This window comes from Anneissia japonica, unplaced genomic scaffold (genome assembly GCF_011630105.1).
Source record: "Anneissia japonica isolate Jap-2015-1 unplaced genomic scaffold, ASM1163010v1 scaffold2994_len2133135_cov197, whole genome shotgun sequence".
Lineage (NCBI taxonomy): Eukaryota > Metazoa > Echinodermata > Crinoidea > Comatulida > Comatulidae > Anneissia > Anneissia japonica.
The window spans coordinates 341,994-359,871 of NW_022728550.1; the positions used below are offsets into that span (position 1 = coordinate 341,994).

At 35.3% G+C, this 17,878-nt stretch overlaps 3 protein-coding genes and 1 non-coding gene across 5 annotated transcripts in view; 2 read left to right on the forward strand and 2 right to left on the reverse strand.

Annotated features, from left to right (window-relative positions):
* The window catches only part of LOC117114319 (ankyrin repeat domain-containing protein 50-like), a 4,189-nt gene extending 1,659 nt beyond the window's left edge, over positions 1-2,530 (reverse strand). Inside the window, exons 1-3 of one of the 2 annotated variants that reach the window (XM_033257957.1) lie at positions 2,458-2,530; positions 1,575-1,699; positions 483-617 (exon numbers count right to left, since the gene is read on the reverse strand). In XM_033257957.1, coding sequence (XP_033113848.1) covers positions 483-617; positions 1,575-1,699; positions 2,458-2,508 — 311 coding nt within the window. In that variant the 5' untranslated portion in view covers positions 2,509-2,530. Of the gene's footprint in view, positions 1-482; positions 618-1,574; positions 1,700-2,154; positions 2,179-2,457 lie in introns of those variants that run through there. The other variant, XM_033257959.1, reaches the window with a different exon arrangement.
* Positions 2,531-4,575: 2,045 nt separating this feature from the next.
* Positions 4,576-10,494, forward strand: LOC117114337. Its single transcript, XM_033257987.1, has 4 exons — positions 4,576-4,867; positions 8,095-8,235; positions 8,673-8,767; positions 8,999-10,494. Exons 1-4 carry the CDS (start codon positions 4,705-4,707, stop codon positions 9,296-9,298), a joined length of 699 nt encoding a protein of 232 aa, XP_033113878.1. The 5' UTR covers positions 4,576-4,704; the 3' UTR covers positions 9,299-10,494.
* Positions 10,495-12,668: 2,174 nt separating this feature from the next.
* Positions 12,669-12,754, forward strand: Trnay-gua. Its single transcript is given in 2 exon segments — positions 12,669-12,705; positions 12,719-12,754. It is a non-coding gene; the product is annotated as a tRNA-Tyr (tRNA).
* Positions 12,755-15,988: 3,234 nt separating this feature from the next.
* The window catches only part of LOC117114255 (contactin-associated protein 1-like), a 12,270-nt gene continuing 10,380 nt past the window's right edge, over positions 15,989-17,878 (reverse strand). The window contains exon 10 of the mRNA XM_033257860.1: positions 15,989-17,721. Within this exon, the coding sequence (XP_033113751.1) occupies positions 17,453-17,721 (269 nt within the window). The 3' untranslated portion in view covers positions 15,989-17,452. The remainder of the gene's footprint in view (positions 17,722-17,878) is intronic.

The following is a 17,878-nucleotide window of genomic DNA, read 5'->3' on the forward strand; positions in this document are numbered from 1 at the left end:
TATATACATATATATATATATATATATATATATAATTATATATATTGAATTGTAACAGAAGAGGCTTCTGACAAAAAAAGAAAAAAACTCGGCCTCCATCGGGACCATTCGCATACATGGAGAATGACATAACCACTTGACCACAAAGTATAAAAGTTTCTCATTTGAGATCCAGCAAGCTGAAAGTAATGCACAGAAGAGGCCGTATCATATAGATCTCTGACTAGATTGGCCATGTGCAGTAATAGTGCTTTATCAAAATTGTGACGTCAGACACGTTAAAAAGAAATCACAATGCCTTTGCGGTCAACTGGAGGATGGGATATAATCATGCTTATACATACCCATTTCATTATGTATATATCCATTTTTAAAATGGAATAGAGAAGCCACACAAAAAAAAACATACAAAGATGCAGCAAGTTCCACATGGTCATGTAAATTATTAGTATGGTATAATGTACAGGTGTAATGTACTGTACCTTCCTTTGCTATCCTTCAGAGTGAGGTCTGGTTGAAAAGGCATCAGTTTCATAATCACTCGACCGTGGTCTTGGAATGCAGCGCAGTGGCAAGCCGTCCACCTCGTTCCACCATTGCACTGGTTCACATTTGCCCTATTCAAAATTTTAACAAAAATTTATCTATATTTTATTTATTCATTTATCTATATTTTATTTATTTATTTTATCCTAAAATTACCATTATTGGCATATTTAAAAAAAAAAATTTTTACAACACGAGTCTACAAAATATTGGACGAGGACTTGTCATCCTACAAAAGCAACACATGTAAGAATTCAATATTCAAATTGTTAGTGTAGTACAGTGAAAGGAGCAGCAGAGTATAGGTAAGTGGAACATTCTACTTCAGTGATTTCGGCTGATACAAATGTGTACTGTATATGTTCACTAAATAATGGAATAAAAATATTATAAACTCATCATGGTAATCAGTAAAATAAGTCAATATGTGACGAACAATGTCTCCATCACATCATTTGAGTATGTATCGTATAATCAATTTTTTACCATATTCTTTACTATCTTGCATGCTCTAATAGATAAACAAAACTATTATTGGCTCATGTTCTTTATTTAAAAGTTAGTTTGACTTTCATTTGCAAAGGTCTTTCTATAATTACAGTTAAAGACGTAGCAGTACAGGTATTCAATACTATGCTTCAGAATATTCAGTTGCATATGGCGAAACTTGCAGCATTTGGTACTAGGCTTCACAGAATGATTATTTAAATATACAAATACAGATGTTAAGTAAATAGTCAGCAGCTTTTCTTCCTTAAGGTTGGGGGTTAATTATGAGAATAACTTTCAGGCTACTATTATTGTTGGCTTTAAGTCTCTCGAAAGATGGCAGGGTGACAAGACAGTAGATGGTTCCCAAGGTCATTTAAACTTATGTTATTTATACAAGAGTTCCCTTCTTTCTGCACCCCCTCCTGCAAATATCTGGACCCACCCCAGTACCTCACAGTCTTCTTTTTCGAGTTAAATCTAAAACTAGAAACAAAAATAAAACAGTAAAACCATTTAACCCCTTAGGCATATCTTACCCATTCAACAATAAACACTCAACAATATCACTATAGCCCCAGAAGGCAGCATTGCACAAGGGAGAAAATCCGTCCTTGGATCGACCATTTATGTTGGCTCCTCTTTCAATTAGATTTTGAACAAGCTGTAGAATGAAAATATATTTCTTTTTAATATATCTAAAAAAAATCTGAATAAAATGTGATTTCCTTATTGTACTAAGGCAATATTCATGTTGGTTAAATTAATTATTTTTATTAATAAATAATAGTAAAGTATATAGGACTATGGGAGAATGCACAGCATAATAATTAATACAGACCAATAAAACATTCTTTTACATCGATGATTTAAACTTAATTATCTCCATTTGTATTTATTCTAAGAAGAGGCCTAGCTATTAGCACTATTTACTTGCATTGTAATAAAGACCACAGTGTCTCTAGGCCTAGTCTAGCTAAGTAGAGTAGGCCTACTACTACTAGGCTACACTACTACTACTAGTAGTGTCTAGACAGGACTAGGGCCTAGGCTAGTAGTAGTAGGCCCATGCTAGGCCTAGGCTAGTCCCTACCACCACATAAAAAATAGTTATTTCACCTCCACCATGGAAATATATGTTTATAAAGTAGTACTACCAGACCAGTGGTGTAGGGCTACCTACGCCTATAGTTTAGGTTCTATTTAGTAGGCTAGGGTATATATTTAAGGCTCAGCCAATACTGTAAATAATAGCCTGGCCTAATACTAGGGCCTAGGCCTAAGGAATTAGACTATATAATATTCTAGGCCTTGGCTAAGCCTAAACTAGCCTATCATTCACTTGTGAAGCTCCACATTCATAGTTCGTACTCAAATTACATGGTATATAGATATAGAGATTGAAAAAAAGCTTTTGTGTACAATTTTATCGCCAGTAGCAGCGGCTGTTGCTAGGTCCATGGGCGCTGCCATCTTTAGTTAGGCGTTGTTTAACCAGTGGTGGCGCTATTCTATTTGTTTTGTTAATTTTCATGTCCAGAGGTATCATCATTTTATTTATTCAACAAAAAACAAAGGGGAACTGGTCCCGGACTCCAACCAGGCACCTCTACAAAAACAGACCGGCCAAATCCGGCGGTCCAGTTCCAGCAAACCCCAATCAATGGGTACCAACAGGGGAGACCTGCAATCCCACCTCTCCCCGGTCAAATCACTGACTGTATTCAACAAAATATATTTTAAAAAATTACAAAGGGCCCTTGTTAACTAAGTTACAATATATGTTTCAAATCCTAAATTCAATGGAATTTTTGTATTGTTTAATAGATCTGTGGTTTAATATAGGCTAACAGCAGTGGCGTATCTAGGGTGTGCGCGCGGGTAATGGGGAAACCCGGCACAAAAATATACTCGCTGCCCCTAGTCGTCCTCCCCACAAAAAAAATCACGGTCAAGTAGTTAGGCTTGTTTAAATATAGGCTAACAGTGGTGTATCTAGAGGTGGGCGGGTGAAGGTGATCCCCAAAATAAATACTCGCTCCCCCTAGTCGTCCCCTACTCCACCAAAATAAAAATCACGGTCAATGTAGTTGAGCTTGTTTTTTAAACGTACGCGAAAAAGTGTGTTTTTGTTTATTACCGATCAATTCAGGCTGTCGTTATTGCGACCCTAGAATTCAACACAACATGTGCTAAATTGTTACGGAAATGCGACGATTACAAATTAGCCTGTATAATATGTATAATAGGATTAGGTGATCAACCTTAGTGATGATACCACCACGCCTTCGGAAGCAATCTACTGCGCAGCATACATTCGCATACGTTTCAACAACAATATTGTGCCTTCGTTAATAAATGATCGTTGGCGTATGTGGGTTCGGTCTTATAGGCCTACTTATTTACAGTTTTGTGTTGTAAAGGGTCTCGAATGACATTGAACAATAATGCGCATGATCGCCCATTCATGGCCGATTTGTTTCTTTCTTCCATGATATAACAAATTAAAATTAAACTTGCAGTGTCATTTCCTTTGTCTGGGTGTTCTTCTCCCTTCCTTTATTGTCCGGGGTTTTTTTATTTTTTTTAAATTTTTATTATTATTTACCTTATTAATTACAATGCTCTCTCCTTCAACTGTTTCCTCGCATTTTGACGTATTGCTTTTTAAAGATTTTTCAATTTTTTCCTTCAGATTTTATGACAATTTATGTATTTTTTGTTGTCAATTTTCTGCTGTGTATAGGCTATTAATCTTGTACATTATACGCAATTCAGCCTTGTTGCTGCTGTGTATGCATTTTCAGAATATTGAAGATTGAATTAATATAGCTCAAAAAATAACCACAATTCGTGATTTACTGTATGTGCTGTAGTGTGTTTAATATCTCTATACTGTCGTAAGCCTATAAATTGTGTGTCTTATTTCAGTGTCATGGAATGTAGGCCTACTTTTATTATTAAGAAGGAAAATAAATCGAATCTTGAATATGAAGATTGTGACAATGATAATAATGAAAGTAGCTGTAAGTTCCATTTATATATTACACTTAGTAACATGTTAGATTCGTTTGGTTGAGGGGAATTCGTTTTCCTTAGATCAATACTATAATCTGCACGTTTTCTGTGGTTATGCAAATAATGAAATGAGTCACATTAACAAATTTTTCAATTAAGTGACCATTTTCGATAAAAGTTTGCGTAAAAAAATGGCAAGAGTTGAGACAGTGACTATTTTGATAAGATACCGGTGAATCCATCCGGTACCGGTAAGATAATTGGAAGTCGTTCCATTTAATGGTAATTAAACAAAAATAAAACCTTTGCTAAAGGAGATTGAAACATGCACCAGGACAGAATTGAATATGCAAACTTGATTTAATTACGTTTACAAAAATAGAGTTAAATTTACTGATTTATCATTTTATTAACTCTTTGGCTTGTTTCCAGTATGCTTGTACTGTTTCTTTGTTGAAATTTTTTTTAGATTTTCAGTTGTTTTCTCAAGGGACCAGCTTAAAGCGAGCATGCGCTCATGTATGCAGAACAGAGAGCTGACACCCTCGCTCGTCACTCTACCGAATACTCGCATCGGATATATATGTTCTTTAAACATACTCCAATACCAACTGATATCTTTGCAGAAACGTTTTAGATTGAAAACAAATAATGGCGACGAAGGAAGTGAATGTAGTGTTTAATTTTTACGAGAAGATTACGCCGCCGCCGAATATGGAATCTTTCCTAAAAGGCTGGAGTCATCTTGGCCATTTCGTGAAAACGCTTGACCATTTCGTCAGTGCTCAACTGCACACTAATTTGAATCCTGAAGGTAGCAAACGATATTATTTATTTAGCATTGTGTAAAGGTAAAACCTATAGTAATTAGGGAGATGTAAACCAGGTAACAATTGACTAGGACACATCTGTGAATCGTTGCGCCGGGTCAACATACCTCCAACGATACCTGGCCGTGATTAGGATGTAAGACAGAATAATTGCGTGCATACACAAATGGCCTACTTATTATCGTTGTCATGTCAGGCGATGATGTTTTCTCTGAATTTGCGAAACAAAATCAGTGTAGATAAATAAAGAGTCTCTTCCATTTCATTTCATTTTGCTTATCAATTATGCTTGCATTTTCCATTATATTTTATATTTACTTCAATATTAGATTATCATATGCATGAGTTATTATTGTGTTTCATTTTGCATGGTTTCACCATGGAGGAAATTTGACGTTACATCGTGCTGGACGCATGCCATAATCTGTCAGACAATGTTATTCCATGGCATAACTCAGACTAATAATATTCCCTTCAGTAATTTGACAACAAAGAACACTGTCGTTTTCAGAGATACATTGGGCCTATTGCCATAAACTACCGTACTTCGACGAGGTTACTCCACATATTTTTGCCAGTTGGTTGTTTTAGTCGTTTAATTTAACGATCGTAATAGATAAATATTCAATTAAAACCATGCATAGACCTGTAACGTATCTATACAGAAAAAAAAAATTAAAAATTAAAAATACAGAAATAAATTATTCTTGTACAACTGGGTGTGCGTATGTTCAAACATAAAACGTAATGAATTTTCATAAGATTAGGATAGGCGAATGTAGGCCTAACTTCCAAAAAGTTAGCGTGTGTGCGAGTGCGTGCGTCTGCTGGAGGGACTGCAGCACTGCATAAGCCAATCATGGATGTTCCATTTTAAGACATTAATGATATTAAATGTACAGAAGCACCAAATTGCCGGAGGTTACGCGCCAAGCCACAAAGTAGGGTGACCTCCTTTCCGGTGAACGTTATCTTATGAAAAAGTTAGAAAAATCACCTGGTAAAGCATAGGCACAGGAAGAGGGTGCGACCAACAGTTTGAGATATGAACATCGATAACATAAAAAACGGAGCAATATAATATTATAAAATATAACATGCTATGATTGACGGCTAGAAGGGAAATGGTACAGTCATTCACACGTTATGAACAGTCCTTTTAAGGTGAGTATAGCCTTAAGATTTTTTGGGGGGTTTGCTGGTGATAAAAAGGGAACGAGCTTTATAAACACTTAAAAACGAACAATGTGCTGTACTGATGATTATGATTGTTCTCTTTTATCGTATGGATGGCCTACCGTACCGGTACTCTTTAATCCTCCATTGAATCAGTAATCGTGTCCTGTGAAAGTGCATTGACATTGCTTTTGAATCGAAACTTATTAGTCGTTGTTGATATTATCAGACTCCTATTATGATAAAGACTGTAAACACGATTGTAGCCGGGTGAAACTAATTTCCGTTTATATCCTGTATGGAGAAACAGATTTTTCACTACATGTCATTGAAAGGTTTTATAGGCCCTACTTTCTTCGAGTTACTTTCATACTTACAGGAGAACACAATTTGGCCTCATTTGCATTTTGGCACCTGTATGGTTATTCAAACGCGATTTATTTGGAATAAAATTAGCAATAGCTAAATTCTAAATCTCTGTGCTTGTATCGTCATACACAGTACTTGTATTGAGATTTGCCAAATTATGCGCCGAATTATTGATTACATGCGTCGGGAGACCATGCCTGATGATTAACATGCCTCACCTCAAACTCACAATGCTGAAGAAGAGATGATAATGATATACACATGCGATTACATTATACAAAAAGAATTATTCTTGCCTAAATGATAGCGTGCACTTATGGTCAATCAAGAGCGTCGATCCGTGGTTGAAAGTGGGGGGACGAATTGCAAAATAAAGAAGTCAGGGCTCCCGGTGGGGTCGGGGGCGACGCTCTGGCGTTTATGGCCTTTTATAAGTCGGATATATAATTAAGTTAAGGATCGAATGCAAATAACATTTACTTCCACACATTTTCAAAATACAGTGGCGGATCCAGGAATTCGAATTAGAGGGCCCATGGAGGGACTTTATCGGTGGAGTGTAGTCCATTATTTTATGATCATTGCTAGTTAGTCGGAAATGGCATTCTCAGATTTAAATTTGAATATAATTTTCTTTTCTCTCCACTTTAAAATTTTAGAAAAAAAATATGGAGGGTGGGCCAGCTGGGCTCCCTAATTGAATCTGCCACTGAATACGGTACGGATCATTAAAACTTTTTTTTTTAAATTTATTCTGAGAAACATAATCATGCCCGCTTATGTATTTTGTGCGAAAAATAATGATTTATTATCTACTGATTAGCTTGTGACGTCTTCGAAGCATGAAAAACAAATAAGATACAGTAAACTTAAAACATTTGTCACTCTAATTTAGTCTGTTTGCATGTATACATACTTTTAAAATCAATCAAGATGTTTTTCCTTTTCTCCTCTTTTAATTCCACTTTTTGCAAGTATTAGGCCTATTGCGACTACAGTATTGTGAGTGGAAATACTACCGTCTAATTTACGATCAAACAGGACTAAGGAGATAGGAAACACACAGAATATTAGTTAGCATTTTTATTTCATAAACATAAATGTGATTTACTTAATTTATCATTATCATGACGTTATGACGATTTTGCGACAACGTAACATCGGATTTTATAAACTTAAATAAGTCGAAATAGAAAGACCTATGTCAAAGGCTGTATAATTATTGTTTAATAACGGCTATATAAAATTAAATTGACTAACTATAATTTGTTGAAATTGGGAAAAACAAGAATCTACCGTAGCCTATGTATGTAGATAATACCGTATTAAACACTATAGGCTGTTATAATGGTCTTAATAATATACAAAAGGAATAGATCGTTTTTAGTAGAAATTGTGCACTTTTAAGTTTGTAAAAATGTTGGCCTAATAGGTTTACACACTTCCAATTTAAAGTCGGGGAGACAATTAATATGATGTCCCCTACTTTGAAAAGTGGGGGGGGGGACGTTACCCCCTGTTCCCACCGGTCGACGCCCATATGTGGTCAATGACTGTACACACTTGTGTCTATGGCCCCCATCGATATGAGCATCAATATTGAAAATTAGAAATAAGAAAATGTTTAGCTATGTAGATAACTAACATTTTACGATTTTATCCACAGGACGTTTTCCGTACGTTAATTATTCGTTCTTTGAGGGCACACAGGAGCGAATCACCAAAGACTTTTGCGAACCATCTCCCGAGTTGATAAAGGCTCTGGTTGAAGGTCATGGTCCTCCAGGTCTGCAAGTCAATTATCCAGGTGAGTTTTGCCATGGAGTCTGCATGCAATTTAGATACACGTTCAACTCGACGAATTTTTCTGAAAAATATCTACAAACTACATCGACTACTAAATGTCAAAGTAGGCCTATGCTTCAGATGGCGTAGGCCCTATGTTGGAAAAAATCCGCGTCAGGAGGATAGGAAGCATAGTGTATTACAAAAACTGGATTTTGGCCCTGTGGACGTTCAAGCTCTTTTAATCATGCAATGGTGGATCCTTTGTGTATCACCGAAAACCCACTGGTTACAGTATTATTATTAATTTGTAACATAGGCCTAGTCCTTGGTGGCAACGTCGCTCGGGACACTCGCGTAACTCTTCCAAGATGAATTAATACAGGGGGATTCCTGTTGATTAAATTGGAGTGACGTAAAAAAGTATTTATCAGGTTTTTTTCCTTTTATTGACCACAGGTGGATATACGGAGGTAGCTACAATGGAAGGGTCGCCCATTGCCCCTGCCTTACCAAAAAGCACTGACTCCGTATTTTTATTGTCAAGCTTTAAGGTAGGTATGGCTGATCAACCTCCGTTTTCTCGATTGAAGATCATCTTTGAGGTCACTTGTTTTAACGTGTACAAAGACCTATCAATGTACCGGTACTCATAGATACCGTAACCAACAGTTTAACGTCCATGCATTTGCAGAGAAGTAACTGGAATATTACCCAATTAAAACACAACATTTCCATACAAACTCTTTTTGTACAAAGTTTTTTTTTTGTTTTTTTTTATTCAGGGACCAAAAACTGATGAAGAATCGGCAAAGTTTGAATCAGAGTGGATGGACGTAACTGGAGTAACAAAGCTAAAGGCAGATGAATCCCTTGGCCTACAGAATGCTGCCCTCTACAGACGCTTTACGCAGGCGCCTTATGACGTTCTCATGTATGTTGTTAGATGTGAGTTTGTGGGAATCGGATCTTCCAGGGGATTGGAAATTGCCAATGATCTTAAAGACGGTATCGTTGGCGATGGTGTGGAGAGAACGAATAGTTCCTTGTACAAGATTGAACCGAGCAATATTCTTAGCAAGTAAACAAGTCACAACAAACAAACCAATCCAGTAAAAGGATTAGAATGCGCGGGCTATGTTGGCAGAGCTATGATTGGATAATGATCAGACGTTAATGATCATGCGATTATAATTATACCCAAAGAATTATTCTTGCCTAGATTTATAAAGACACGTTTTATCAAATATTCAAAAAAATATTGCATTTTTAGTGTTATGTTGTTCCTTTTTTCAGTAAGTTAGAGCGAGAGTCCGCTTTCTACCAAAGAAAATTTCATCTACTACTATCCGCTACAACATTCATTAGAAAAATATACTACGTATTAGGTATGCACCAATTTTCTATAGCGACAGAGATACATTTTTTAAACAAAACAAACTACTTAAGAAATCCTATTTCAGGAATTTATTGTGGTATTTAGCCCTATTAATATATCAAAACTATGCATCGTTTGTATTTGCTTTAAATATACTTTTCCTAAAGTCAACAGAATTGTACCGATTAAAAGCGTACAGGTCTAATGATATTATGTAAAATATAATGGAATATTATAGGATTAGAGTCTATAATGAATTTTAATTGTTCTTTTTAAATATATATTTTGATACCCCAACAATTTATGCCGATTATCTTTCATTCAAATCCAGTTTGTATTTTCGTTTTAATAAAAATTAAGGTGTTGATATAGGCATATACGGTAACTTTTTATTTTGTTAATGTGTTCCGCCTTGTGACTTCACATTTTCCACAATTTGTTTTAATTTTTTCTGGTAGGGGGCAATGGTCTAGTAACGGGTATATAGGCTACCATGGCCGTAGACCAAGAGCCATTTATATCAAACTGCCGATTTCAGTGATTTCCATAACAATTGGTAAGCGATTTACTGATAAACCCACCAATAACTAGCAACAATGATGCGGAACATAGACTTACAATTCAAGTGTATTTAGGCCTATTAATATATCAAAACTATGCATCATTTGTATTTAACTTCAAATATACTTTTCATAAAGTCAACGGGAATGTACCGATTAAAAGCGTACAGGTCTAATGTCATTATGTAAAGTATACTGGAATATTATAGGATTACAGTCTATAATGAATTTTAATTGTTCTTTTTAAATATATATTTTGATACCCCAACAATTTATGCCGATTATCTTTCATTCAAATCCAGTTTGTATTTTCGTTTTAATAAAAATTGTGTTGATATAGGTATATAACTTTTTATTTTGTTAATGTGTTCCGCCTTGTGACTTCACATTTTCCACAATTTGTTTAAATTTTTTCTGGCAGGGGGCAATGGTTTAGTAACTGGTATATAGGCTACCATGGCCGTAGACCAAGAGCCATTTATATCAAAGGGTCGATTTCAGTGTTTTCCATATCAACAATTGGTAAGCGATTTACTGATAAACCCACCAATAACTAGTAACAATGATGCGGAACAGGCTTACAATTCAAGTGTTGCTAAACATGTTCACCGAGAATCCAATCGCGATTTTCATTTTCGGACGTGATCGTCATTGTCAGACTCGACACCGTCATCATTAGTCTCGATTGTCATCAATAGACATCTTCATCATCATTGGACAGGGGCGGATCCAGAGATGTCTGAAAGGGGGCCGAATAACACTGTTGGACGCGATCGTCATCTTACACGATCGCCATTATCAACGCGACCGTTATAACGCGATCACCATTATGATTGTATCCGAAGCATTTGTCATCATCCAGGGGCGGATTCAGATATGTCCGAAATGGGGGCCGGAACGGGGAACGATCGATCGTCATCATCAGACGCGATCGTCATCAATAGATGCAGTCTTCATCAATAGTCTATCAGGGGCATAGGCTGGGGGGTGCGAAGGGTGCGGCTTCGCCGGCGGGAATCCCCCTGCTTAACAGACGCGTTCGAGAAATTCATATAATCGTCATATTACTTATTACAAGTATTGAGTATGTAAGCTAAATATATTTAGTGAGGAAGGTTTTCCTCAATCAAGAAGGTTACTTTTGCCATGGAAACACGGCTATGATCAACATTCGGCTATATGATCAACATTCGGCTATATGATCATCATTCTGTAATGTACCACACCGGCTACCTCGTCAGCAAAATATTGATGCAGATCATGTTGCTCCATGTCACATTATTAATGATAAAATATTGATGATGATAACAACAACAACAATAGTAATAATAATAATAATAATAATAATAATACTGTAATACCGTAATAATAATAATAATAATAATAATAATAATAATAATAATAATAATAATGAATATGAATATGACAACGTCAATGGCGAAAATAACGAAGGCAAGAATAATACAATAATAATAATAATAATAATAATAATGATAATGATAATAATAAACTAATAATAATAAATTAATAATGATAAAATAATATGGCCTAGATGATAACATTAATAATAACAATAAAAATGAGAATGATTTTAATAATAATAATATTAACAATAATTAATAATAATTAGTAGGATAATAACCTAATAATGATCGGTGAGATGATGATGATGACTCACAGGCCATTCATAATGTGGACCTATCTATTTTCTCTATGTTATAACGTGCTTCTCTTTTGTGCTTATTATTATGTCATCATTCGGATTTTAACGTTCGACCTGTGTATATTGGAAGTTGATTTGATTGAACTAACAGGCGTTACCGTTATACATGCTTAAAATAGGTCACCTATTATATTTAGTCTATTTTGTATTTTTTGAAATGTTATGTGCGTTTTCCAGTTTGTTTTAGGCCCATGGCTTGTTTTAAATTGATAACATTTCTTATGTCCCCCTCCGCTGGCTGAGCCATGTCGGGAAGCGATTTTTTTTCCCGTACGAAATATTTGCATGAAACTCCACTCGGGTTGTCTCAACTGACTCGACTCGAAAATCGGTAAGATTTTATAGGCCTGCCGTAGGTAAATAAACAACAGTACAGTAAAGGTAATAGAATACTCGAGCGTCATGACATTGTGAAGTGCCTGCTCTTGTTCGTATATCAAACTCGATTCGAATCAATCCGAGACGACCCGAGTGGAGTTTCATGCAAATGTTTCGTACGGAAAAAAAAATCGCTGTCGGCAAACACTCTGGCCTGGTCGATTTTGCATAGAGGGGTCTTCCAAAGCCAACTGGATTTTAGCATCTGGTATTTAATAATTTCTTAAATTTTCATGAATTTCCTTCGTTCTATATAATAAAATATATGCCTGACTAAAAATTAAATTATAATTAATTGAAACATGAAATTTAGCTGGAACATTCGACAGTGCCTCTGATATCAATAATCACGTATAGTTAATAGTTGCACCCGGTAGCTTGTATACATTTGTTATTTGTCGATCAGCTGTCATCGACCTTCGATAGCTCAGTTGGTAGAGCGGAGGACTGTAGTGTTCAATTAGTAATCCTTAGGTCGCTGGTTCAAATCCGGCTCGAAGGACTTTTTTTTTTCTCTTTTAACTGCAATAAATTTGATGTCTTTATTCGATTGTGTTAGCACACTCGTCGTTTCATTCATTATTTTCTTTTTTTTTATTATTCGGGTACTTAATTTAAAATCGACAGCGAAAAGCTGAATTTGATTGATCTGATTGCATTACGACATATTAAAAACCATATTAATACAGGCCTACCGTACTTAGCTAGCTAAAATTTCAAGGCGAGTTAAATGGATTTTAGGTACAGATTGTGGTCTTGTTGAACTTCAGTCTTTTACAATAATTCAATACAATTCAATTCAACAAAACATTTTATCATTCAAAAGCCAGAAGTTATACAATGCCTAAAATGTGTTTCGATGAGGACAAGCCTAGAAATGAAGTTGTCTCAGCTAGCATTGGAACCTGGAATAAGACGAGCAATTGTCAATTTATGTTGGTCCCATATACTAAGCTATCTGAAATCTGTCATCTGTCAATATTGTAGGGCCATGATATCTGTATATACCGTACGGTACTGAAATATCCAAAATCCAACGCCAAGGGTATTTATGCTTGGTTACGCCCTTTTTAAACGAACCCCTCTAATAAACCACCAATCCCCCTCCTACTCATCTTGCTTCATCATCAACAACTTATCAAAATGAAATCCACCATTTACATGCTAGAATGCTTCAAGTCAAGGTGCTTCGACTCTTGCCGAAGAGCTAACCAGACCATTAAAACGTCTGTCTCTCTTCGTTGAATAAATAATTTTATAAAGATAATGCAAATTTATACATCAAGTATCACTGAGTTTAGGAAAATTTAGTCGACTTCATATTTCATTATTTCGTATTATAGAGCTACATAGGTCTAGTAATTTTACAAATGGCCGTATTCGACTGGTCGTTCTTCGTTAAACCCCGCCCATCTGCGCAGTGGTAAAATCCTACTTAACGAAGACGGCCAGTCAAAAATAGAAAACTGGTAAATACTACTCCACAAAACAAAATGGCTGCATAGTTACCGCGATACACGCTACGTAATCAAGGCTGCTTCGGAATGTGGCAGTATGGTTTTTTTCGTAAAAAAATGTTTTCATCCGGTTTTTGAATTCTGTTAGCCTACAATTATTTTTTGACTTCAATGTGGGTAAATATTATAATTTTTATTTTCTGAAATTTAATCTAAATTATATTAACGCAAATGTTGTTGCTAAACTGACCAATCGGCCATATTTTTTGGTCACGTGCATAACTGACCTCTACTTAATAGCTGGTTTTGCTCATCGGCCATGTTCAGAAAAAAAGTGAAGCCACCGACGCGTCGCCATGTTGGGGGCCTAGTGTACCAGTTTCTGGTTTAAGCTACGTTCACATCAAGCCCGGATCCGGTCCGGAATCCGGAGAAAAAATCGTGAAAAATGGGTCCAGTGGTAAAGAATAGGACTGTTCACATTAAATTCGTACGATTTCCAATCCGGGCTCCGGATCCGGACCAATGGATCTGAGAGCCATTTGTATCCTGAAATCGTACGTTTTTTTTTTGGGACCAATCAGCAACAAGCTTAGGGGTCAGCGAAAAATAATTGGGGGTCCGTCAAGTCAAAGTCCCCGAAAAATGTGGTCCGCAAAAACCTTTTCATGATTTCATTATTTTTCTTGTCTTACCTTGGCTATAATGAAATACCTTTGACAAGCATGACTTCGTTCACTGTAAATTGTTTTATGATTGTCATTATATTTTAATTCAAATATTTTTTTTGTGATCTGATAGAATCGTTTAAATTAGTTTTGCTTATGTATTCTCTATGTAAAGATGTTTAGTATAGGAGAGCCGCTTGATAGTGGCAATCCTCAGGTAGTGTACATCTTGTTTTCATGTTTTCTCTTGTACTGCTTTTACCTGGATATTGCATAAATTAAACAAATCAGGAGGGAGCCCTAAATTTGACAACATTAAAATTAAATGGGGGAATAACAGAATATTACATTCAAATTTTGAATCTGACAGTGTCATTTCCAGATGATCTAAAAGTGCAACAATTTCCTACCTCAGCCCCAGCCAAGGATGGGGCTGAGGTAGCGTAGATCCCCTATCTGTAAAATTTACTGTCTGCACCCCTGCCCTCCTGTCTATGTCGAATTCCAAGATCCAAGATGTCGTAATTTGGCGAATCATCTTCTATCCATAATCTTATTGGCGGAATATCAACCATGAGTTGATACAAAAAATACAATACATACAAAAAAAAACACACACACACACATGAAAACACCAAAACGTGACACACACACACTTAAACAACAGAAAACATATATCTCTTGGCGGAGATAATAAGGTGTAATAAATATTGAACACAATGGCCGTATTCGAATGGTCGTTCGTCGTTAAACCACTCCTTTACCCGCACATTGGTAAAATCAACCAGTCGAATAGAAGACTAGTAAATGCTCGACAAGACAAAATGGCTGCATAACTATCGTTATGCAGCCATAACGATAGTATCAAGGTTGCTTCGGATTGTGGCAGTATGGGTTTTTCGTAAAAAAATGTTTTCATTCAGTGTTTGAATTCTGTTAGCCTACAATCCAATTATTTTTTGACTACATGTTGGTAAATATTGTAATTTTTATTTTTTGAAATTTGACCTAAATTATATTAACGCAAATGTTGCTGCTAAACTGACCAATCGGCCATGTTTTTTTTTTTGGTCACGTGGATAACTTAACGCTGATTAACGCACTCTGGTTTACGTTTATTTCCGTTCCGTCATTTTACGAACCAGTCTATTGAATGATAATACTCAACGAAAAATCGTAGTCAACTAGATGAGCCAGTCGAATAAGCCCCATATTAAGTATTTGTGAATATGCTTAGCTTATATAAGGTAATTACATTAACTAACAAGTGATGTATTATACGTCTTTGTTTTAACAAGAGCATTGTCATTTCAATACTACAGTCATTCAATGTTTCTGCTAGATGTGAGAATTATAGTACAACCATGGATTCTACAGGTGATAACGGGTGGTACCTATCACAAGTAATGTGAGGATAATTATAGAAATATTATCGAAGGGTGATTATTATTTCGGATAAGTTGTGTACCGGTACTTTATTGACGGTACACGCCTAATTATTACTTTATACTATTATCGATGTATATAAGGATCAATATAAGTCTACGTCGTCAGTAGGGAGCCTATGTTTTTTTTTATCTCAAACACAAAATTACAACCAATCAGCAAACATCCAAGTATCAAATTAGTTTACTTTTATTCTGTTCACTACCGCTTAACCCGGCATGATTATGTTCACGATCATACTACATTTATACGTACTTCTAGCAAAGATAATGTTCTTTGCTTCTAGGTAATACATTTGTTTTATTTTGTTTTCTAAACGTTAACTATTCTGTATTTCATATAAAGATATTTTGGATATCATGTAAGGTCCGATTCGATGTTGAATTATGAAACGTGTAGGCTGCGGCACCAAGACCTCTGATGATTAGTGCCTAAAAATAGTTACAAAAATGTAATGCAATAATGACATATTAACTATTATTTTATATTTTCGGAAAATATTTCAGCCGCTCCGAGTCTCTTTCTTATTCTTCCTTCTTCCTATATTCTTTCACATTTTGCGTTATTTTTTATTCATAATATTTATTAATAATTTCACACTAGGCCTACACACACTAAATCTCAGGCATAGGCTATGCCTATACTATATTATTTAAATATACAATTTTAATAGATTAATTTAACACGGACTAGTAATTCATACTTAAACAATACATTATTTAAATATAAATAATATAATTATAATTAATAATATTAACAAATGAATACCAATTAAAACGTGGACATAGTGTCACAAGATTAACATTTTTCAATCTTATAAATTTTATATAGCCGGAGTTATGTATGGACCTAGGCTACTATATGGCTAACGAGAGGTACACTTTCTCCATTAAAAAGGCTTTTTATATGAATGGATGGACCTGTAAGCACGACCTTCTGTAGGCCAAACCCAGAACCGTTACGATTTTAATCGTGCGGGTTCTCATTGTTTTACAATGCAAAAATACAGAGTGTTTTAACTTACTGCTTAATCTGTACATATAAAAACCTGACTAAACAAAATATAAAGAAATTAGACTCCATCAGGAAGACTCTTAAGAAAATTGTTAAAGACGACATTATACATTTAGATTATATTTATGAAAAATACACACTAGCTAAACTTAAGAAAATAATGAACGACAACTCATCCACTACATAATGAATTTACTTTTAACAACTCAGGTTTCCGTCTAAATGTGCCACCCACCAAACGTTGCCGTTATAGAAACTCCTTTGTTCCCAACTCCATTCACCTTTATAATAACAATATTAATAGATAATTTGTAGTTTTAATTAGTAGTACAGTAGTAAGTTTAATGTGTTTAAGTTTAAGTTTAGTTTATGTTTAACGTGTAATTGTATTTAATTTTCTTTGTATGTTCATCTTGACTAGATATTGTTTGGTGCTAATTAGTTTCTATATTTTTGTAATTGTTTCTTTATTTATTATATGATATTAACACTTGTTACCTTGCCAGTGATTGCAATTTCTGAGTTTTATTTCAGACAATAAAAGAATCTTGAATCTTGAATGATGAACGAAAAACACGATTATAATGTACTTATACAAATACACAGTTTTTAAATTCATCCAAGATGCATTTGACATTCCTTGTATGTCGTCTCTAATATGAACAAATCAAAACCGTTCTCTGAAACGGCATTTGAGTCGGTTCTTTCACTACTCATCTTGCATTCATGAGTTTCCGAATTGTACGAGAAAGAATTGCAGATTGCAGACCGTTCACAATACAAACTACATGCCCCAGAACTGATTGCTGTCTTTGACGATAGAAGTGAGCCCTCTAGTGGTGATTTGTCAGATCCAAACTTCTTGAAATGGTTATACTCGGAGACTATTTAATAGGACATAAAATATATAAATTATTACACCAAAAAGTATCATAACGGAAGGATTACAGTCTGAACAATGGCGTATGAGGGAAGTATTTATTGGTAAGATTAAGTGAAGGCCGAGGATTTAAGTGCATGTAAGGGGTGCGGAGGAAGGGG

Bases quoted from the DNA above. Each gene is read 5' to 3' on its own strand.
- LOC117114337 (XM_033257987.1), top strand. From the start codon at position 4,705: ATGGCGACGAAGGAAGTGAATGTAGTGTTTAATTTTTACGAGAAGATT. The intron at 8,236-8,672 runs GTGAGTTTTGCC...TATTGACCACAG, and splicing joins TCTGCAAGTCAATTATCCAG to GTGGATATACGGAGGTAGCT. The intron at 8,768-8,998 runs GTAGGTATGGCT...TTTTTTATTCAG, and splicing joins TTTTATTGTCAAGCTTTAAG to GGACCAAAAACTGATGAAGA.